General features: G+C 40.8%; 1 protein-coding gene across 1 annotated transcript in view; it reads right to left on the bottom strand.

Moving 5' to 3' along the window:
- Positions 1 to 305: 305 nt before the first annotated feature.
- Positions 306 to 23,564, bottom strand: part of LOC115567458 (phosphatidylinositide phosphatase SAC1-B) — a 33,723-nt gene continuing 10,464 nt past the window's right edge. Inside the window, exons 4-20 of the mRNA XM_030394085.1 lie at positions 21,377 to 21,504; positions 20,628 to 20,777; positions 20,345 to 20,404; positions 19,403 to 19,436; positions 18,948 to 19,049; positions 16,963 to 17,048; positions 9,621 to 9,707; positions 9,459 to 9,527; positions 9,154 to 9,233; positions 8,950 to 9,048; positions 8,728 to 8,866; positions 8,273 to 8,342; positions 8,077 to 8,149; positions 5,509 to 5,602; positions 5,206 to 5,298; positions 4,073 to 4,130; positions 306 to 3,904 (exon numbers count right to left, since the gene is read on the bottom strand). Of these exons, the coding sequence (XP_030249945.1) occupies positions 3,768 to 3,904; positions 4,073 to 4,130; positions 5,206 to 5,298; positions 5,509 to 5,602; positions 8,077 to 8,149; positions 8,273 to 8,342; positions 8,728 to 8,866; positions 8,950 to 9,048; positions 9,154 to 9,233; positions 9,459 to 9,527; positions 9,621 to 9,707; positions 16,963 to 17,048; positions 18,948 to 19,049; positions 19,403 to 19,436; positions 20,345 to 20,404; positions 20,628 to 20,777; positions 21,377 to 21,504 (1,559 nt within the window). The 3' untranslated portion in view covers positions 306 to 3,767. The remainder of the gene's footprint in view (positions 3,905 to 4,072; positions 4,131 to 5,205; positions 5,299 to 5,508; positions 5,603 to 8,076; positions 8,150 to 8,272; positions 8,343 to 8,727; positions 8,867 to 8,949; positions 9,049 to 9,153; positions 9,234 to 9,458; positions 9,528 to 9,620; positions 9,708 to 16,962; positions 17,049 to 18,947; positions 19,050 to 19,402; positions 19,437 to 20,344; positions 20,405 to 20,627; positions 20,778 to 21,376; positions 21,505 to 23,564) is intronic.

Genomic DNA, 23,564 nt, shown 5'->3' with positions numbered 1-23,564 from the left:
GAATCTTTTCTGTTGTATAATACACAAAAACAGAGTTTGTTGTGATATCGGAAATATAGATGTTTCAGATCCCGCCCCCATTTATCTTACCGTTAATTTGAATCAAAACCCCAGACACACCATATGGAAGCTGAATTATATAGCTGAAAATATACCTAGTAGCCTGCAACTCAAAGAAGCACTAGAAACTAAAATTCAAGCATATTCGGAGTTAAACGATATGGGGGAGGTGAGATGGGACACATTCAAGCTCAGTCATGAGGACACACACTCATTTTTAAAAAATGAACACAGGAAGGATCAAGTAAACTGCGAAATAATAAAATAATCACAACTACAGCAGCTACAAAGAAAAACATCAAAACAATACAGACATGATTATTGAACAAAAAATGTAAATAGTTACAAATGAGATGAATTACACACAGGAAATACAAAAGAAATATGTTTTTCTGAAACAGAAATGTCGGGAAGTCGCAGACTGTTAGTGTCTAAAAACCAGCAGATACAAAATAAAACCCCTGAGACTGACTGAAGGAGACTGAATATAATCAGGAGAAGACTCAACTGCGTCTGCTCACACATCAACAGCAGTTAGACACAGATATCCCTGTGTTACATTCACTCCATCTACCAGCAGTCACACAAAAACAGAATCATATGCCCAGAGCTGAAAGGACAGAGGCATTACAGGACTAAAGGTAGGGGGAGCTTGCCTAGACGACTTCACCTCTGGTTGGTTCGAGGTGCTGAGGGATAAGTTAGCACCTATGTTGATAAAGGTTTATAATTGGGTATGTAAAAAAGTAGAAAGGCCCCATCATGGAGAGAGGCAATCACTGACCAAAAAATGACAAGAATGTGATCATTTGAGACCTGTAAGTGATTCCTATGTAGTCCATCTGGATAGCTATCAAAGGAGGCTTGAAAAATGTCTGTCAGATCTCATCCACCTTGTCCAAACTGACTTCATTAAGCAGAGACAAATGCAGGACAACAACAGAACATTACATTATAATATGTGACAGAGAATTAGAATCAGTCCTGATGAGCTAAAATATCCCAAAATGTGTCTGATGCATTTAGCTGAATGTTTACAGAAAAAAAAGATTCAAACTCACAGCCAGAACATGCTGTCTCTCTTCTCTTGTTCACTAAATTCACTGAGCTGTTGAGCTGACGGATTCATGAGAACCAGAATGTGACACGGAATTTAACAATCACAGGGCAACAACAGCTAGCATTATTCCCAGATGACAATTTAATATATTGAGAACAACCAACCCAGTTTTCATCCATATTGATGTGTTGTCCACAGTTATATGGCTTAATGTCTGGCTAACCTTTATGTATCAAAGACACAAGTCACTTACAGTTATAAACCTGCCCGAGATATTATCCACCAACATCAGCTAAAATAGCATTCTGATGCAGTTACATATTTGGGTGTATATTTACCCAAATAACTGGTGATTTTTTGACCTTTGAACTCCAACTGAAAGGCTGATAAAGGAAGATGGAATGTTATCCCTTCCCTGAATTTAAGCTGAATTAGTCAAAATGAATTTTTCTAACACTGCCTGTGAAGGTGACAACAGTTCATGAAATCGGACAAACTCAATTCCAGGTTAGGGTAAGAGTTATATATGGTTCCATATTGTACACCAAGACAGAGCCCCAATGAGAGTCCTGCTGGCTGCATGTAAAGAAGCTATAACTGGTAAGTGACCCACAGTACATCAAATCTATACGATACAGGAATGAATAAATTCCCTCAGGGTACATTGAGCTGTATATGTTCAAGGTGGGTGGACTTTATCAAGGCCCCTAAGACAGGTCCTCAGATGACACATGTGTGCACACCTTGAACATCGTTCTGTGTTATCCTGTTCAAAATTATGTTTGGTACCAGAAAGGGATGCCTACAGAAAAGGTGGGAAGGGAAACTGATAAATCTTTTTTGTTGTTGTGATATATCATTTATATATGAAAAATATTGTATTAAAATTATATGATATATAATCATCTATTGTAAAGCCTCTGATTGCCAATAAAGACTGAGGATAATCACACAACAACCTGTAACATGAGGCACTATGTTGTTTAACACACCGCAGCAGTAGTGTCTTTGATATCCCATAATGTTATTAATGCTAAACAATACTGTTTAATGATATGTTATGTTTATTCCTGTTCACAACTATACTCGTTTGAAAGCAATAGTTAAGCAAATAGAGAGCATAAAATACCCATTTCTGCACACAGATGACTTTTTGTCTTAAATAAATACTGCAGGTGTTCCATGACACCGACACTGACAAACAGCTGTAATGACAGGTTTCAAAACATAATGACTGAGAAATGTTACTTAGTTAGAATTATATTCAAATCATTCAGTTTCTTCTATGGTTCATCACAGAAGGATTACTTACATTCTGCAGAGGCTTTTCCATACATCAGCTTCATGTGATGATTTTAATTGTGACGACCACCTCATCACAAACATGTTAAATACAGCAGATAACTGATAGATTTCCCAACTGTATGAAGTGATAAAAACTGCACAAATGCACCATTCACCACGTTGCCAATAGATACTGAGGACTTCTGGTGATACAATGGCTGTGCATTTAAATACAGGTGACAAAAGGCCAGATTTCTTGCTGCCTTTTGGACCAGTTATTGGTTTTGAAATGACTTTGAAACGGGCAGCTTTTAACCTAGGACAGAGCATCCATACATAGGTCAACATATATTGGAATGGCAGAATGATCAAGGCAATAGGCAAATCAACAGTACACAGGTATTCAGTAAAGATGCATTTGCTGACTCCAGGTGCAAGCCCTTTTGTGCTCAAAAGAAGGAAGTAGCTCAGTGGGCCACAATTAAAGCCACAAGCAGCAATGGGTTTCAGGCTCACAACGATGGGGGAAATCTTTTCAGATAATTTTAATTCAGTAAAAACTTGCAGTCGCCCACCCTTCACCGGATTGTTTCATCAGGTCTGCTCAAAGACATCTGTGAAGGCCACGCAAAACAGCAAACAGTATGGAACTGTTTTGTGACTTATCTGCTCCAGAGCATGCACAACCAAACTGGTGAAATTCTGTCCACCAGGTTTTGAGTATCAATTTTCTCAGTATTTGTGGCGCCCCTATGGGCCAGGCTAGAAAATGCTGCAGTAGGCCTGTTCCCAAACACTTTTTATGATGACTGGACAAATGGTTCATGGGTTATGGTTATTTTCCTGCTAAGCCGCCACTTGCAACAGTTTTTGGTTGAAGTCAGCACAAACACGAGAGGTTCTGGCCCACTGGGGCCTGAACATTATTAATTCATTTGCAGCTGTTTCAAATCTGATCCCTGTGCATCTATTGAGGGAACGTAGTGGGACATCAGGCATTTTAACGTATAATCGGTCCCACAGCATTCCTCTGAAATCAGGAACAATGACATCCAATATGAACAAACTCCAGAGGTTCAGTGTCCAGTAAAACCTGTGAACAGACACTTCTGTCCACGTGACAGTTGCTGCAGTGTGGACAGCAGCAGACCCGTGCACTCCAAGTCTCTGTCTTTCCACTGCTGTGGTACACGAGGCCGGCACTGGTGCCCACCACCCTCCTCCACTCCACCCTTTTCCACTCCACCCTGTATTAGTAAAGGTTCCAAGCCTGCTGATGCTGATGCTGGGGGTAAAGTGATGAAGAGCTGGAGGATGAGGCAGTGAGGTCGCCAGGACCAAGCTGCTTTCCACACACACACATTCAGTCCAGCTTTTCCTTCTGCACCAGCTTGGGAGCATCTACAAAGTCCAGTCCATTAAAGAGGATGAGGCCACCTGTCACCACACTGGCCGTTCCCCAGAACAGAACATAGGCGAGGGTTTCAGTCCACGTGTCACCTAAAAGGAATAGTTAATATAGAGTCAGCCAGCAAATGGAAAAAAAAACCTGCATCCTCTGCCAAAATACTGTGGTGACTTTTCAAAATAAAGTAATTCAGGTTTACATTTCTTCAGCCCGATACTGTTGTGTTGTTATGATGGTGTGTTTGTTGCCGATTGTCTTACCAGCCATTAGCAGGCAGATGATGCACATGGAGAATGCTACCACCATGATGATAGGCAACTGGAAAAGGAAAAGAGAAACCACAGTCACATTACAGACTAGTGTTGCATGGTAAACCGATACTAGAAAGGCAACGCGGTACCCAGCCGTTAAGAGCAATACTTTTTTTTAAGAACTATTTTCACCATCAGAGTTGCACGGCAGTCAGGGGTAAAGCTAACTGTCTAACAGTCCGATGTGGTTCCACACATCTCTGTATGCAAACGCAACGTTCACACTGGTAACATGAACTTTACCAGAACATGCACTGGTGTTCACAAGTATGCTGATCAACAACACCACTTAAATTATCTATTTTAAGTCAATCAGTACTAGTAATATAATCATAGCATGTGCATTTTTGTCAATAATTTATAATACATATTGTAATTTATATTATCAGAAAATGGTCTGATTAGAGCACAGACCTCCACCAGTTCTGGGTCATGTGTGTTGTACTTTAGTGCACTGATGTAGTTTGCAGGCTAATAATCCGTGGTTTGAATTTTATCAACATAAAATGCAAATTGCAAATTTCCCCTTTGTGGGACAAATAAGAAATGACAAGACAAATGAACAAAACAAGAAGACACTTGTCTTCTTGGATACAGATACAGAAGCTATAAAGCTCAGCAGCTTTTACAAATATATATATATAATAAAAAGAAATAAATCATTTTAAGTTCCACATTCTGTCACCTAAAATGTATGACATTATTTTTGATGATGTTTTAGTTTTCCGCCGTGGTATCGTTTCAGTATCGGTATCGAGATATTTTAGGCAGGCATCGTACCGAAGTCTCTGAAAATATATTTTGGCTGTGTTTGAGTACATGTATGTAGGTGTATTTTTTCTTACTGTGTCTTATCTTACTTAGGCTGAATTTGTACTTGTTCTCTGCTTTTCTTTCATTTCTCTTCCACTGTGTTTTACTTGAATTGTTTTTATCTATTTTTTCCTTTTGCATACATTCAAAATGAAGATTTTATCTGCCATGTTTTTGTCCAGTTCTTATTTTCTTAATTAAGATATAAAAAAATAAAAAACTTTGAAAGAAAAACAACTTGTCGGTCTGTCTTTGTGAGCCTGTCTTACCGTCAAAAACTTCCAGTCTTTGGGGTCACGTAATGGGTTGGTCCAATCAGCTTCATCTACAGCGTAGTTCCCCAGGAACAGATCAATGGAGTCCTGCAGTAAAATAAACAAAGTGTTTCATACTCACACTGTCTCAGCAGTCCACATCCCCAGTATTCATATAATCAAGTTCTGCTACAAACAAACAAATATTTATTAAGTATATGTTATACTTGATATGATCATTTTATATCTAAAATATATTTGGTATAACTGTAAAACCAATACTGTCGCACTAAAAACTAAAAAAAAGTTTAGACACACCTGTCTGAAACCATCAGAGAAATTGTTCTTGTAGTATCGGATCATGGAGTTCCAGCCATCCATCAGCAGTCCCCACTGAGTCCTCTTCCCTGTCCTGAAAGATCAACATGTAAGTCACATGTTACAGTAAAGCAGAGAATCAATCTGAACCATTTTGATGCCACCTGCTTTACTTTAGCATGAGTATTTACAGTAGGGATGGGTACCGAATTCGGTACTTTTATTGGTACCGACCGAATTCCCCGTGAAGTACCGAGTATCGATTCACGCGAAGTCAATCGGTACCACATTTCGGTACCTGAACGCACCTTCACGGGCGTCAGTTAGAGTGGATTACTTCCACTCCGTCTGAGAGAGTATTCTCCACAGTTGGGGACACAGTCACATACCTGCAAACTTGTCGCTTTTCTGCGACAATCGCCGTTTTCTTCGTCAATTGGGTCATTCACATGAATCGCGTAGGACCGGAGAGTTTTTTTTTTTTTGGGGGGGGGGGGGGGGGAACTGAAAAGTACGCTGTATTCTCTGTCAGAAAGACAACGAATGTGTCTTCAAAATAAGAGCTTTACATTGCACCCCAGTGGAGTTTAGAACTGGGTTCTTAGCGGAGGGATTTTAATTTGAAAGTAGCGACCGGTAGTAGCTTGATGCTACGACACAAGCGGACAACGAAGACAGCTACAGAGACCGAGGAGACGCTAGCATCTCCTGGATCTCAGCGGCTGTCCAGTTGCTCATCTTGACAAACCAAAAACAACGTAACGTTCTCTGATGACTATAAACATTAACTTCTTATATGTTCAGTCTACAGATCCGCACCAAACCACAATATGTATTTTTATAATGTTTTTACAAGTGTTCATAGCTGCTATGTAATGCTGTTTCTGTGATGATACATGACAGTTAAATATTTAATCTGTGTCTATAATAACCAGATCCTGACATGTAAATGTGACATCTGTCTACCATACTGTCAACTTGTTTCATTAAATTTAAGTTTAAATAACTGACTTCATAATATATGAATCAGAATCAGAAATACTTCATTGATGCCCGACGAGAAACTGCAGCGTTACAGATGCTCCCATTCAAAGTCAAGAATATGCAGAAAAATACTACTACTACTACTACTATTGCTACTAACAATAATAATAATAATAATAATAATAATAATAATAATAATAATAATAATGATGATTAAAACTATATATGGTGCATATTTATAATAGTAGCCCACTGCAACTTTACTCTTTTTTTTTTTACTATAATTGAATGTTATTTTATACAATATCATATGTTATAATGTTCTTTCATGGAGTATATCTCTATTCTGCTGAAAAAAAGAAACCAGGCTCACTGCTGCTGTAGTTTTTTATCTTGATTTGCAGACTTTGCAATTTTTTTGTTGCCATGATTGTTATTATTAGTACTTAGATCATCAAAAATCAAGCATACATTTGTGTGGTATGGTTCTTGAATGGGTGGTTTGTTTTAGTTTCTAATGTGAAAAATGTAGAGTAATTTATTTTCACTATTTATTTTTAAGTCATTTACTTTCCCCCACACACATTTTTCTCAAGTACTCTTAAGTTTTATGTGGGAGTTCCTTGATGTTATTGAGAAAAAAAAAGAAAAAAAGTTTTGACTATTTTTTTAATATACAAAATAACTTTCATTACCACACATATACGCAAAAAAGTACCGAAAACAGGTACCGATATCAGGGTTCTCCCCAGAAATTTTTAGTGGTGCGGTGCACCGTCAGTCCGGGGTGGGGGTGGGGGGGGGGTCATCAACTCCGTCAGCCGGGGGATGGACAGACGCTCATCGCCGTCAGCTCCTAGCCGTCAACCGGGGGACGGACGGACGGATGCTCGTCACCGTCACGCGCGGAGTATAGCGGCGCTGACCTAGCGGCGTAGCGCCGCTGTTCCACCGTCTGGGGAGAACCCTGCTTAGGCGGGAGGCAAAAACGCTTGGGTGCCGCGCCTAAGCCGTATAATGGCAGGGAAAACCCTGGATATATACCGGTACCGATTCGAAGGTACGGAGTATCGGTACCGTATCGGTTCAAATGTGAAAGGTACCCATCCCTAATTTACAGTCGTACACCTGAACATATACAAATATCTCAATTTCACTGACATTTACTGAGGACATCACTACTGCCCACAGAATAAACCCTCTTCCTCTGTTTGCATTCCTGTTGATGACTACACCGGTAGTGGGTTTGTCTGTTCTGAGCTACTATAGAATCATGTTGTGCACCATGTCAGGCTCCCTCTACAGATTTAAAGGGTTAAAACTTAAAATGAAAGTAAGCATCTCTTGACTGTGAAAGTGATTAAGTGGACTGGTAGTGTGACAATCACACAGGGACTTAACACAAGCCCAGCAGTCCATTTTGGTATTTCTTTTGTTTTTTCTGATGGGGAAACTAGAGGATGGGTCAGGTACCTGAAAATATCAGGATTCATCCTCTAGTGACACCATGGATCTCCTCCACACAATGGAAATAATATAAAAATGTATTGCTAGAAAGAAGCCATTTGCTGGGCAAAAACTAACCTGGTGAAATCGGTCTTCAAGGCACCTGTCCCAGCATACTGCTTGGCACAGGCATCAGCGTTGTCTGCCCAGGCTGCATGTGACAGAGTACAAAACAGAAAGAGACACTGAGGAAACAGGACCTTAAATGTAGGTGTGGCAGGTGATCAATTCAAAGGAAACTACTACAGGCAGTGTTGTGTCAGAGAGAGCCCACCATTCTTGAACTTCTTCTCAAAGTCTGACTGATCTTCAATCTGCTGGCCTGCGTGAAGGACTCCCATTCTCTGCAGACAGACACACATTTGAGTTGAGAGGTATGAGTCTTTCCTTGACTCATCTGTGAAAAGGCTGTAAAGCTAAAAGTAGATTTCATGATACTGTACTATGTTTTGCTCCCATTGAAATATGCTGTTTATGCAAACCTCCCGTCTTGATAAATACAGTTCATGATCATTCCCATCCCACTAACTCCATTAATGCAACAACCAAGTAATGTCACACTCTCCTCTCTGGTACTCTGACTTTCTTTGTCAAATTTCCACTTGTGAAAACAATAACGTGAAGAGCATTCCAAAAAGGGCACAATTCCTCCCTTAACTGGTGGGCTTTTATTATGGAACATCTGCGCAAAGTGTGCAGTTTTATTTACAGTAGTGATTGTGGTCTTACCCGTAACTGGGACTGCAGTGAACGTCGGGCCAGCAGGCTCTGGATGACATTGGTGCGGTCCAGACAGTCCATGCAGTTGCTTCGAAATGTCCCCTCCTGGTTCATCAGCACCTTCCCGTCTGCATCCACCAGGAAGTATCTGAATCCACAGACACATCCTTAATTCTGATGGTACAGTTCATAATCTGAGTGGTCTACACACAATATGAAAAGCACACTGACCCAAATTCATCCTGCATCTCAGCAACCATGTCCAGTAAGATCTGCAGGCGATGCCACCTCATCCGACTGCACTCCTTATGGAAGTCGAAGGCAATGTACCTGGTTAAAGTAAGTATTTACCAAAAGTGTTACATCGCCACTCACAGTTGAAGTCAAGTATGAGGCACTAAAGAACCCCGTCACCAGAACTTGTGGTAATCTTACTTGATCATGCCATTACCCAAGCTGGTCACCATCTTGTCAAATGCCAGCTCCAGTGGCTTTTCTGAACCCTTCTGGTTGATCTGGGAATTCAGGAAGACATCAACTGAGTGTTCTTATTGAAAATCAATCCAATCAACCAAAGGTTATGTATCTATCACTGTCACAGGATCACTGATTCTTTCAAGGCCAGGTCATTTTATCGGTTAAGGTTGAGGAAGCAAGAGCTGGCTTGCACATTGAGAACATAACATTTTATTAATACAGGTGACAGAATCAGCAGATCATTATACATCGTTGTATCTTACCAGGTTCAAAATTACTTGTCTTCCATAGAGAATTATCTGTGAGTCAAAGTGTCTCTGGAATCCATCCAACTAGTCAGATAACCAATGAGAAGTAAAGATAAATATTATAACAAGCACACAGAATGACTCGTTGTACCTGAAGGAAGCGTAACAACAGCTTACATGATTCATTGTTTTGCTGATTTGTGGTTTTGGTTTATACTTCAGATTGGGCCTTTGGGACCAGTAGAAGGGGATGGAGCCTCTTGTCTGTCAAAGAAAAAAGGTATAATGAACAAATGTCATTATCCTGCTCTCATCAATTCATCCCTCTATTACAGTGTGCCTTAACAGGGACGGTACACCCCCCTGGCAATGTTCAAAAAGCATCTGGGGCGTTGGAAGGGATACTATTGAAAGGGGGACTGAGGTGTTGTGGGGGGTGTTTGCGAGTTTACACAAGAAATTCAAGACAAGACAAGTTGAAGAATGGGGTCTGCAACGGGGAATACCTGTTTACACCAACACAATGAGACAAGGTAGTGTGATGTTTCTTAAAGGAGTCATCACCTGTTTTTTTACGTATCCAGTCCCCCTTGGATCGCTTTGGATCAATTCTTAAAACTTATTAGAAAATAAAAAATACAAAAAATCAAACATAGAGCTTGTTCTGACACTTTTTCATACTTTCTCACGCGAGATTATGCGCGAGGTTTTGACTGGTCCGGATGTGCATTGTATTAATATGTAATGAGGCGCGCGTTGATTGCAGGAAGGACAGAGCCGGAATGGGGGCTAGCCTGCATGCACACAGACTCCAAAACATAAACAGCCCCCTGTCATGGCGCACACACTAAATGACGAACCTTACGGAATTCAGGCATTTATGTACAAGCCGGAGTCAGCACCCTTGTGCGCTATTCCTGTTCGGAAAAAGAGCCAAAGCGAAAAAACTGAGCCACTTTCAAACTTCAGCTTTTCAGGCAAGTTTCAACTGAGGTCCAACACCAATTAGTCCGGTGGCATAATGAAATTACCGTTACGGAGGTGATAAAAGCACCAAATTTTGCATGGTGTTTCCTTAGGGTCTATAGTGTAAATTTGGCCTAGGAGCCCTCAGAAAAAAAACTTCATATTAGCAGTATATCAATATCAATGAAATATGCTTAAAACACAGTGATTTTCAAGTTCCTGCACAAGATAAAGTGTTCAAATGAATCCCAAAGTTAACATTTTATAGTTTTATTTATGTGTATGAACTTTTACATTACTAAAGCTTCAATACATGACAAGTATTGAAAAAGTATAATCTTTATTGGCCTTGTAATTAATAATTATGAGTCGTTACAGGTGCATTTGCAAAGAGGTGAGCAGTATTGCCAGCCCATAGAGCCCCATTGTGAACCCGGAAATGTTGAGTACACCAAAGTTTTATATTAGAAATGTGCAGTGCGGGTCCCCAGTATTAAGAAACTGCTGGTTGCTAACTTGTATATGTTGGGCAATTTGCATAATTAGCATTATTAGCATTAATTAGCATTAGCCTATATGGGCAATATTTCAGCAACTGCTTGGCCGATTTGGACAATATTGGAGTGGTTTTGGGGGTTGTTAAGGACGCTGAATCCATTTCTGACATTTTCAAAATTCAAAATGACAATTTAAACCAAAAGTGGCCATATTTCAACTCCCGGTGGACCGATTTTTATTAATTGTGAGTCGATTTTGAGGTAATTTATATGCCTTATACATTGGACCTGCATTTCAGAATCAATAGAGCACAATGTCACTGGTGTGAATGTTGAGACCTAATTTTTCTTCAAATTGCTTCAGTTCTGCTTGCGTTTTTTGGCTGCTCAATTTTGTGTGATTGTCACTGTGGTAACTGCATCAGGCAGAATACTGGCTGGATGGAAAGATGGACAAAACAGAGCTTTTTATATTTGGATCATATCATCTCAATGCAAGTAAGTTGATCAAATAGAAGCAAATAACAGTGATTACAGTATGTATGTAGTGCATACATAAAGTCTGTGTAAAGCAAATTTAGCCATGTTCTTCAAAACACATTAAACAGGTCATAAATGTATTTCCTTAAAACATGTAAAAAGCCATTCAACCATTTAGAATTTAATTTTGGAGCTAGGCTCACAAACTGTGTTTCACGATTTCTGTGTTCAGGATTTAATGGGCGGGTCAGAAATCATTGCCGCATTACGTAACACGGACATGATTTGCACAAACCCGGCCCTGCTGCGGAAGCCATATAAACAGTGTTGGGGAGTAACGAATTACATGTAACGACGTTACGTAATTTAATTACAAAATTTACGTAATTGTAATCCGTTACATTACTGGGAGAAAATATGTAATTAAATTACAGTTGCTTTTGGAAATTTCAATGATTACAACTTAAGTTACATATGAAAAATCGTATCCCTGTATTACAAAGGTGGCTCTCTTTTAACCCGGCTAGATCATCATGGTAACTTATGGTTAGCTCATAACCTGGTCCCGACCAGGTTCTGTTCAGACTTTCAGCTTAAAATCGGCTATAAAAGCGCCGCTGTTTCACGATTTAACTAATTTACAGCTGGCGTCACCTTTACTTTGAAAGTCCAGTGGAGCTGGATCAGAGCGGAGCATTTGTACGGAGGGAGAGATCGCGCTGATCCGCTGCTGTTTACTTTCTCTCCGCGTCTCCGCCTACAGATGTTCAGCTGAGTGGATACGCTGCTCAGCTGATGATCCGACTCACGTCAGGAGGTCATTTATTAGGCTATAGCCTATTTACTTTTATATACAGTCAATCACCACTGAAAGAAGTTGTGCGCTCGCAGCAGGACAGATAATTTAACTTAATGTGGCCATGAATAAATTATTTGTTTCGCCTGTTATGTGTTGCCCAAACGCAAATCTTGAGCAGGTCTTCTCTGTTTTCTCACATTTAAAAAGGTCTTTGTACAGAGACAACATGAGATTTGCTTGTAGCTACAGCACCTAAAAAACCCACTGTAACCTATTTTCATACGCACACCCAGCCTCGCTTTCAATAAAACACACACTGGCATTTTATAATTGCGATCAGTGAAATATATGAAAACACTATAAAACACAGTTTAAAACAACAGTTGTTGTTGCTCTAAAGCGTCATATTTAAAAGCAGCTCAATGTAGAGCTGTCAGAAATTAAAATCAGCCTCCTCTTGTCATATTTGCAGCAACACTGTTGCTTCAGGCTGTGATCAGGCTTTTTTTGTATCCTCATACTCTCTCCATTAAAACAACCTGCTCCTCTTGGCTGAAATCAGCCCGTTGTCGCTCCATTTAGTGAGGAAGTGAGCCTCCTTCGCAGGTCAGGTCTAAGGTCAGACTCATAATATATGGTTAAACCTTTGAACTGAAAGGTTTATCACACTATAGGTCTTAAAATGTGAAAATGGTTAGCAGTTGAGAGATTTCATTCAAAATTAAGAAAAGTAATCAAAATGTAATCAAATGTAATTAGTTACATTACTTTGAGAAAGTAATTGAAATAGTTACACTACTATTACATTTTCAACAGGGTAACTTGTAATTGTAACCAACTACATTTCCAAAGTAATCTTCCCAACACTGCATATAAATACATTCAGCGCATTAGTTTCGGAGGTTTTTCCGCTCACTCTCGAGTCATAGCATCTCTTAGAATAGTTTGCAGCTAGCTAACCAGTCAACCAGTCAGGCTGACAACCCGGGCCAGCTCGGACACAACGTGCACGGGCTCAGGTCAGGTAGGGTCGGGCTTGATTATTAGGCCAGATCTAAGCTCTAAGTGTAAGTGTGTGCTTATGTACGTTATAAATATTGTACATTTGGGCAACTAAAAGCATTTTGCTGAAGGTGCAAATCCTGAAAGTGATGTTACATTGGGCATCCTGTCATGCCCATGTAATGTTAGCAAATGTTATTGCATTTAATCATGACATTGGTCCCTGCATCCATCATCGGTAAGTATGGATGCCTCAGAAACAGTAACAAGTCTGTGATTGCTCAGCGTCTTGAAATCCTTGTTCCCAATCCCCACCCACCAGACGTTGTACTCGTTGATGCATCGCAGCTAATCTATCACGTGGTGTGGCCATTGTAAGGCACTGTGGCTGATTTCGCAGCCAGAATGGGGCACCGGCTTGATCACTACATCACCCAAACATTTGTTATCTTAGACCGGTATGAGCAAGTCTCTGCCAAAGACCACCAGAGGCAGGGGCTGGGGGGAGCTCAATAGAGTACAACTGTCACTGAAAACCCCCCTACCTAGCCGCAATAAAGTGATGAAGGACAAGACAATTGAGTGGAGGGTAGGCGAGCTCCTTTGCACACAACATAGGAGATCACATCAAGATGGTCAGACAGTATTGTCACTCATGACAAAGCAGCCAGGCGTGGTGCTAAAACTGTCCACATTCTCAGCGACGACACTGATGTGTTTGTGCTCATGGTCTGTTGGTGCTGGAGGGTGGGTATCACATGTCACCTGCAGATGTAGAGGTGGCTATGCATGCTCCCTCGGGTGTGACACCACCTCCTATCTCGTTGGCAAAGGGCAGGTGTCTGCGCTCAAGGTCATGAGAGTAGTACCTGGTGACCTGCGTCACTTCATTGGACAGGAGGGAGCTACTGATTTGCAAATCACAGAGACAGTGAGGGTTTTTTTTCTGGTTCTGTACAGCCGCAGGAAGTCTGCATCTCTGAATGTCGCCAGATATGACTTATACCGAAAGTGCAAAACCCCCCCAGCACTGAAGACACTGCCTACAGAGCGCAACGTGCACCTCCATGGACGGCGTGCCCATCTACAGATACTGCTTTGGAAACCAGCAGACCGCCCTGATCCACCAGCTGTGGACACCTACATCATGTTGGATATTCCTGTCGGCATCAAATGTTGATACTTCATGGAGAGCACCTTGATCTATGCCACCCTCACAGAGGAAGCACTTGTGAATATCCAGTCGTTGCATTTCATCATTACATGGGCTTTCCCCCTCCAGATTCAACAGCAGTGCGTCTAGCTATGTACTGTCACACACAAGGATTTAATGTGATGTGATGCAGAACTAATGGCCAAACTATGAACTCAGTAGATGGCTAAATGAATAACCTAAAGTTGAATTAAAAAATAAAATAGAAAACCCAAGATCTCTTAACATTTAAGCAATTTTTGCTGCCTTTTTTCTATAATTTCGCCTATATTATAAAGGGCTTTTGAGGTTTTTTGGGGTCTAAGATGTCTTGGTACTCTATTTTACACTTATAATTTGGAAGATCTACTGGCCAGAGCGCAAATTAACAAAAGGAAGCTTTTTTAGTGGTCTTAAATGGCCATTACCATTAAAGTTTTACTCGAGAGGAAAAAACAAAAAAACATTTTTCTTGGATATTGTTTTGTGAGTGATTTGACACTAAATTTCAATATTTCAGCTGGGCTCCTAGGCTGAAATCATTCAGGAGGTCCTAAAGAAGCTTCATGTAAAATTTGGTGCTTTTATCACCTCGGTAACGGTAATATGTAATTTGTGTGCTAACCAACTGGACTAAATATGCATGTTTTAACAAGAGAAATTGGGATTCCGGGTGATGACTCCTTTAACAAATCGACTCTTTACTCCAGTGTTTCTGTCGGTCTACTACAGCGCAGTGCCATGCTGCCTTCACTGGAGCGGGACATCACAGTATCATCTATCAAATTTTACCAACATGAACTTTAACATGTCAGTTTTTTCGTGGTCTCACCGTAGAGGAAATTACATGTTTAACACTCTTTATCATGATTTTTTCCTGGAGATAAACTGCGAATGCTGTGTTATTGCCATGGTTACAAATTAACAAGTGAAGTATTTCGCATCAGACTTCCTGTAAAAGCAACTTCGCATTCACAAATATGTTGGGACAGTTCATAAAAATGCTTCTTGATGAGCACTTGCTGTTAAATGTAAGTTAAATTTATAACCATTATATTTGGTTAATACTCACAAATATAATTTATATTCACATTATAAATCTCTATTCTCTTTTTTTCTCCCTGGGAACCAAATGATATTCCATCTTTCCAGATAAATCAGATTTGGGATTTGGCTTTAGGTGACATGTGTTTAATGCTTTCTAATGAAATGACACAAAATAAGAACAGTATAATTGAAATATAAACTTTTTTTTTTTTTTTTTTGCCCTTCGTACACATTCACTTCATCAGTGTTACTGTATAGCATTATTTACAAATGTGTAATGATACTGTGGAGTATGAGTTTGTACATTGATGGAACAGATGTTCTGATGATACTGTGTATATTAGAGAGACACAAATGGACATTGGCTACGTTTACATGACACTAATGTTCCACCCACATTCTGAATATGACTATATTCAGTAGTTTGATACAGGTCATGTAAACATTGGACAAACATTTCCCAATTAAGATGTGGGAAATGCTGGTACATGTACATGTATACAACTCAAACAAAGCACCTCAATCTGTGTTTTTACAGCACTTTGTGAGACGCAGCCTCTTCCTGTTTGCAGCTCACGGTCAGCTCTGTGTGTCGTGAACACTTCAGGCAACAGTCAGCAAAGCTAGGGGACAGGCGTATAGTTTTTTTACCTTTTCAAGGGGTCATTACAATTTTCAGAGTATGCACGGCTGCGTGTAAACAACTTCGTTCGAAATTTGTCTTTTTCTGAAGAAGGGCAACAACCAGAACACTGTGTGCATGTAACTGCAGCCGTTGAAATACAACGATTGAAAAAAAGAGATGAAACAGCTGCCAACAATGTTTTAACTAAAAAAGTATTATCCATTTAGGATGAGCAGTCACATTACCCTGCCTCATCGTTTTGTCCAGTTTTCATGAAAATGTGCCTTAGTACCATCCTGGTACCTATTACATATGTAGATAAAAGGAGGTAGAGACGTAATGTCATGGAGTTAGTATAGTAAAAATATTTAGTATATTATTTTTATAAAAGTATTTACTGTAACGAAGCAACAAACCACACAGAAGACAGCTTCCTGTTTAAACTGGCAGGTGCGTGCTCAGTGTACCTGAATGGTCATGTGATACGTGTCTTCAGTAGTATGAACAGAGATAATTTCTGAAACTGTGCTAAAACATTCGTCTGGACGGAGATCAAAACCCCTGTGTACGTTTGGACTAGGCCCTAAAGAAGCAGTCTGTAGGTCTGGTGAAGAAACATTAATGAGCAGAGAAAGATGTTCATTGGCTGATTTATTTGTCTAACAAACTAAATAAACAAACTCTCTTTGTTTTACTTTGTTTATATGTGGTGGACCCTGCCAACTTTCTAGCTTCAAACTGTTCTGGGACCTTATTGCCCTCTGAGAACAGCTGGTTTATTCTCTTATGGAAACAGTTTGTATCATTACCTCATTAATACTGTAAATATTGAAATTCTGACTTTGAATTTCTTCTCCAGATACACACAGTGCACCTTTAGTCTCTCGTGCAGCAGAATTATTTTGGCTCACCTGAACCAACGAAGCCTTGGAGCTGCTGTGCTGCACTATCTGCTCCGTCTCCACATAGTTCGCAGGATGGCCCTCTGAATCAATGCCTACAAAGAATGAAAATAAATAAATCCCAGTAATGCAGAGACAATGAGCTTCTCATTGACTTCCATTGACGCAAAAACATGTATGAGACGTAAAGCAACCAAAATGTGATGCAGCCACATCCAGTGGAGATGAGGGGTCAGCGGAGTGTAGGGTTGGGTATTGTTAGGAAACCTGACGATTCAATTCGATTTTGATTCTTTAGGTCGCAATTCGATTCAATATCGATTCGATTCAATATTGACTTAAATGCTTCGATATCGATTCAGTAATAAGTAGTAATAAACAAATTATTAATTATAGAGTACCTGTTGATAATTTTTTAATTAAAAAAAGTAATCTTAAATTATAAATCTGTCCTCTACGAAGTACTAGTTCGAATTGAAATTGAAATGTAAACAAAGGTACTCGATGTGTTTAGTTATAAAATAGTGAAACCATAGTTAAGCTGAGAAAGTGCCATTGTTTCTGGGACTGCATGGTACATTTTTGTCTGACATAAACATAGAAATGACCAGTGTTGGTCACGTTACTTTTGAATAGTAATTAGTTAAAGTTACTAGTTACTTCTCCCAAAAAGTAACTGAGTTAGTAACGGAATTACTCCAATATAAAAGTAATTAGTTACCAGGAAAAGTAACTCTTGCGTTACTTTATTTTCTTCCCCTTTTGAGCTCGGCATTGATTTTAATGTACTCTGCATCTATGTATTTAGAAAATGTCTTTCTGCATGGCGGACCGGCACCTGCTCTCCCTGGTATTTAGCCAATGAAGGAGTCTGGGTCAGCTGTTGATAACGGGAGCATGTTCTCAACAACATACCTGCCTATCATTGCATTCAGTTCAGTCTGTGTCACGAGTTTTAGTGAAGCTGGAGCAGAAACATCCAGCTAGCTGCTCGGACGGCTCCATGTCCTTCTGTGTTAGCGGAGCTCACGTTAGCCACACCTGCTATCATCATCAACAGTGTCAACAACGGAGTTTTTGGCCACTAGTGTTGTAGAAGCGCGTGCAGTTGAGAGATGCTTCATTAGATTAGAGTTGCTTAAAACGGACGTGGACAAAAGAGGTAAAAGTAGTGTCTGTACTTCCACGTAAACTTTCCCTCTGGGCTCGCCATTTCTGCAGCTCACCTCTGCTAGTTTGTGTGTGCGAGGCTGTGTGGTTTGTGTGTAAACCGAACGCAGCCTCTGATTGGCTTACGAACTCTCACTCTACCTTAGAGAGCCAATCATCACCTCTGCGGTTGTCCCGCCTCTCCCTCCTGCCTCACCGGAGAAAAATAAAGCAGCCCTGCTGCTCCGGTGGCTGAGAGCCGAGTCGGATGACAACAGCTTCAAAGTGAAACTTCAATTTGTAACGCGCCACATTTTACAGTCGGTAACGGTAACGGCGTTGTAACGATGGGAAAAGTAATTCATTAGATTACTCCGTTACAGAAAAAGTAACGCCGTTATACTTAAACGCCGTTACTCCCAACACTGGAAATGACCACAGTCCCTCCGGCAAGACACGAGGGTGTAAACGTTGACACTGACCCCCCTATCTCCCCAGAGGAGAGTGCTACTCGAGGGCGCACGGTGCAGCGGCCAGGGTGAGACCGGCAGCGCTGGGAGTTTACTGTCTCCGAAAGAGCGGTGCGTCAGACATCGGCTACCCGCCTCTGCAGCTCCGACGGTGCTCCGACGGCGCATCACCCTCCGACCCTCGAGCGAGGTCGCGGGCGAGACGCTACCAGCTGCTGGAGGCGGGGACCGAGAGGTCCGGGGAGGGACCGCGGGTGGTCGCTTGCCTGAATCGATTCAGAGGATTTTAAGAATCGATATTGAATTGGGAAAAAATATATTGCAATGCATTGATGAATCGATATTTTTACCCACACCTAGTGGAGTGGACAGTACCTCGGACATAGTAGCGGACACCAGCTCTGAAACAGCTCCTCCTGGAGATAATACTCCACTCAAACACCTTTCCATTGATGCAGCTCGACTTCATGGTGATGACTAGTGAACGTATGTAGTAAGAAACAAACAGTACTGACATGGAACAGTAAAGAGTCAGTGCTATACACATTATTTATTATTGCTGTTTTTTCTCGATCTAATGGGCTGTTAGTAAGTCCTGCTAGTCATGGACAAGAGAACACTCTTCTACCAACATATTAAACAGCATAAAGCACATGGAATACTTTTAGGAGTTCTACATCTAAAATATAGGCTCCACACATCTCATTCAAAACTTCACCGAGGTCAGATGGGTCCAACATGGAAGGTCTCTCACTCATTCACAACAGCAGCACTACATTTCATAGGGACAGGAATAAACTTTCGCAGTCAGACATCAACAGAAAGGATACAGCCGTGGATAACTGGATACACAAACTTGTGTAACTGTAAGATAAGGACAGTGTTAGGCAATGAAATCCTCACTTCCATGCTGGTTATTATCATTGTGTGTATACTCATTCTGAAAGTTTAGCTTAGAAACCGTAGTGCAGTAATATTTAGCAGGGATTATAGCCTAAGAGGCCTAGAGTCTACATGAACCTTTCAATAGACCCACTGAAATCCATTAAGAAATGTAAACTAATAGAGACCTTGGTACAGAAAAACTGCAGCTCCCCCATTTCAATGTAATTATTTATGAGGCTAGTCTTTTCAGTGGTCCAATAAGGCAGCGATTTTTTCAGTCTGTGCACGTCAGTAATAGGTGGAACACTTCTTCAGTCCCTCTTAACCCAATAAAAATGACATGAGATGAAAATCTCATTGGACTGTATTTCAGCACAAACAGTATGTTAAGAGTAACTGGCCCTTCCTTGAGGATCACAGCTTTCAGTTTTCTTTTTCCAGACCATCTGTTTCACACCAGAGCTGTTTGTCAGAAATCATATGACTTCAATTTTGCAACTGTGCTGTCAGATTCCAGAGGCTAAAATCAGTCTACCATGAAGACAGCACACATTGAATAGTGTTGCTATTAAAACATGAGAATAGTACTTTATCATATCTCTCTGATCTCTATCAGTATCCATTTGGCTGGTGGAGAAACCCTGCTCATGTTAGCAATACATCGATTTGAAGCAAAACTGCTACTGCTTTTACTGAAGTTGGCTGTTTGGACACAACCTATAGCAGTTAGTTATTTTTATGGTGAAGGCAGCTGAATGTAAAGATACTGTAGGTACAGACCCCAATCTCATGATTATCAAACGTGTTACTGAGAATACTCAGGGGAATAAGCCCTGTAGTGAGAAGTCAGAACAAAAGCTATGAAAGTGAAGAGTAATTTGTCTCACCTCTGGTTGTGCAATAAATTCCCTCAACAGGTGGCCATTCCAGACAAAACGCTGATCTGCCTGGAACAAGAACGGTTAACACATGTTTAAAAAAAGTGGGTGTGGCCTGGTGATGAAGCACGCTCTAAGGACCATGCCTACAAAAAAAAAAAAGATTCTGAACATGTATGATAGAATTGTGCATTTGGAATCAATAATTGTTTGGGTATTTCATTGTGGTCACTGCGAGCCTACCAATCTATACTGAGACTGGACTGTATGTGTTATATAAAGGTAATCTTACCCTCTCCAGAAGGCTCATCTCCTGAAACTCAGGGCTGGTGTTGGCCAGGCGCTGCAGTGTGTGTGTCAGGTCATAGTCTGTTGCAAAGTAGAAGCCGTCCGTATGAAGCACATTGTTGATCATGGACAGGAAAGTCTTGTTGTCCTGCATCTGAAAGAAGAGACAAATCCAGCCCCAGAGGTGGGAGATAAAATCACTGATGGCAGAAGGACGGTAATGTGGAATCTAGCCAGTAGAGCAGAGTTTTTAAACCTGGATCTACTTGAAAGAGGGGTTGCCATCACCCCTCAGATTTTATTCATTTCATTCTTATGTTTTTTATCCTATGTGACCTGCCCTCATCCAGGTCACCATTGTGGAGAGGTTGATTGTTGGTGATGCCTAGGCATGCTCAGTGGTCCTCCTGGATCCACACACTTCACATTTATTATATAACTTGTATTAGATATTCTGTCAATGCAACTTGTAAACTCTGATTTTGTTCTTCTGTTCTGTACATGCGACATCTGTTGCATGTCTGACTGCTCTGGGAGAGGGATCAGGTGGAAAAATGCTCATACTGTTAATATCCACCTCATGTGTAGGGTTAAAGAGTGTGATAAATGTTTTTTTTTTTTTAGTTGTGTGAGAGTATCGTTACTCAGTCCTCAGGGAGAAACATTTTAGAAAGAATTGTGCATGTTCATGTGTAGAGACCCTGGTGATACTACAAGCTCTAAGTCAAACCATAAGAAAACATAAGATCTTACCTGGTTGTCTGTCAGGTGTAGTATTGTCTTCTTATAGGAGATGATATCAAAGTCAAGAGCCTTCCAAACAGCATGGCCCAGCAAATCTCCTACCTTCTTCTTCTTTGTGATAACAACCAGGTACATGCCTGAAATCAACGGGTGGTGGGAAATGAGAATACACAGCAGAGCACAACACACTTCAGTCCAGTTCAGTTTGTTACTCATTACTACAGTTGTGTTTGCATTTCCATTATCACATTTTGTGGTTACCACTTTATGCCGTCCTGTGTTGTTTTTAACCCTCTGTAGAGGTACCTAGCACAGTGGTCAAATACTTGAAGTCAAAGTTAAAACACACCAGACCCCTGACCACCAGAAAAACTCTGGGTGTTATCCTTAATCAGATTATGCCCTTTAATTCCACATAATATACATATCAAGGACTGCCTTCAGTCATCTACTGAACATTGCGAAGATGAGGAATGTTGATTTAAAAAATCATCCAGGTCTTGGTAACTCTAAGTGCTATATCATCAATCAGTTTCTTAAAGATGTTCCAACTCTCATCCAAGAGGCTTCTTCAGCTCCCTAACTAACTGGAGGGGAGTTGCAGACTTTTAAACTCTGTGTGGGAGTGTCCCTACAGAGTCGTTGGGGACTCTTATGGTGTTTGTCAAAATCAGAACAAGGGAAGTTGAAGCCTTCACAGAACATAGAAATGCTGTGGAAAGTGACATCAAGTTCATGCGGGAAGATGTCAGGAGACAGTCTGCTCTTCTCGTGTGTCTTTCTTGACACACAGATCAGTACTGGACTCTCACTACCCTCTGGAGCACAAGCATCAAACCCTGAACCATCATGCTGAGAACGTGCCCACTCGGAGGTCAGATGGAAGGAGAAGGAACAGAAGCACATCAGGGGAGCAACTAAAACCTGTGGCTACCCAAACTGGTCCTTTGTCAGAACCTCTAAAAGATCCAGAGCAGATGAGAAAATGTAACTACATCATCATTCTATGTCGCAAGAACATCTGAGAAACTCAGGAGGCAGAAACTTGTCCATACTAAGTTCAAAACACCCAGACATAGACAGAGTAATGTAGTTTATGCTGTCCAATGCAGCCAGGACTGCACAGATTTGTAAAATAACCTCTCCATACACAAATGTACCAACCCAGGAGGGCTAACTCCTCAGGTCAAGACTCTGCTGTCCACTTACATCTGAAGGAGAAAATCATTCCTTTGAGGACAACAATGTGAACATCTTGTCCAGAGAAGACAGATGGTTTGAAAGAGGGGTAAAAGAATCCATCTGTGTCAAACTGGAACAACCGTCTTTGAACAGAGGAGGTGGACTAAGACATCATTTATCACCCACCTACAATGCTGTACTGAGTTCTCTCCAAAGACAGTTTAACAATCATTCACACCTGGGCTCACCTAGCCTGAGCAACCCACATGAAGTGGCCCTAACAACTCTGAAACTCAGAGCTCACACATATCCTTAACGACTCTGTAAGTACTAGGGCTGCACAATATTGGAAAAAACGGACATTGTGATTTATTTTTAACCCTGCGATATATATATTGCAATATGAAAAAATACAGGAATTTTCATCAGATGACCTGAATAGCACTTTATGTTATGCTGCATTTCGAAATGATAAGCATTTATATTTCATATGAGCTCATTCATGCGTGCTTGCGCCCCCCCAGAACTTCCATTCCCCATGCTGACTTACTTTCATTCATAAAAATTACGTCCATCTAATTTCATTCGGGTGCAGGTCGGGCGTCGGCAACAATTTATAGTGGGTTGGCTCGGGTGCGAGATGTAATTTTTGCTCAGTAGGAAAACAGGTCGGATGCAGTTTTAAGTATGGCGTGTAAGGGCGGGTTTTCAAAATAAGACCTGTGCAGGACTCTGCTGTGTGGTACCGATGTAAATAGTCAAACAAATTAGTTGTGTTACCTCTCGTTGTGGCAACAGATGCAAGGCACTGTTGACACAGAACACGTGTTTGGTCAATTTCATCCTTCTTGTAGCCGAAATAATTCCAGATAACTGACTGTTGCCTTTCTTTTTGGCACCAAGTCTTCGTTTTCGTGATTTTCTCTTTTTCATTGCTCATTTTTCAATGTTGTTACCAACGACTCACTCCATGTGCAGGGGCATGGTCTGCTTCTGCACACTGATAAAGTACTAA

The sequence above is a fragment of the Sparus aurata genome, chromosome 17 (genome assembly GCF_900880675.1).
Source record: "Sparus aurata chromosome 17, fSpaAur1.1, whole genome shotgun sequence".
Lineage (NCBI taxonomy): Eukaryota > Metazoa > Chordata > Actinopteri > Spariformes > Sparidae > Sparus > Sparus aurata.
This window is presented reverse-complemented; position numbering and strand designations above follow the sequence as displayed.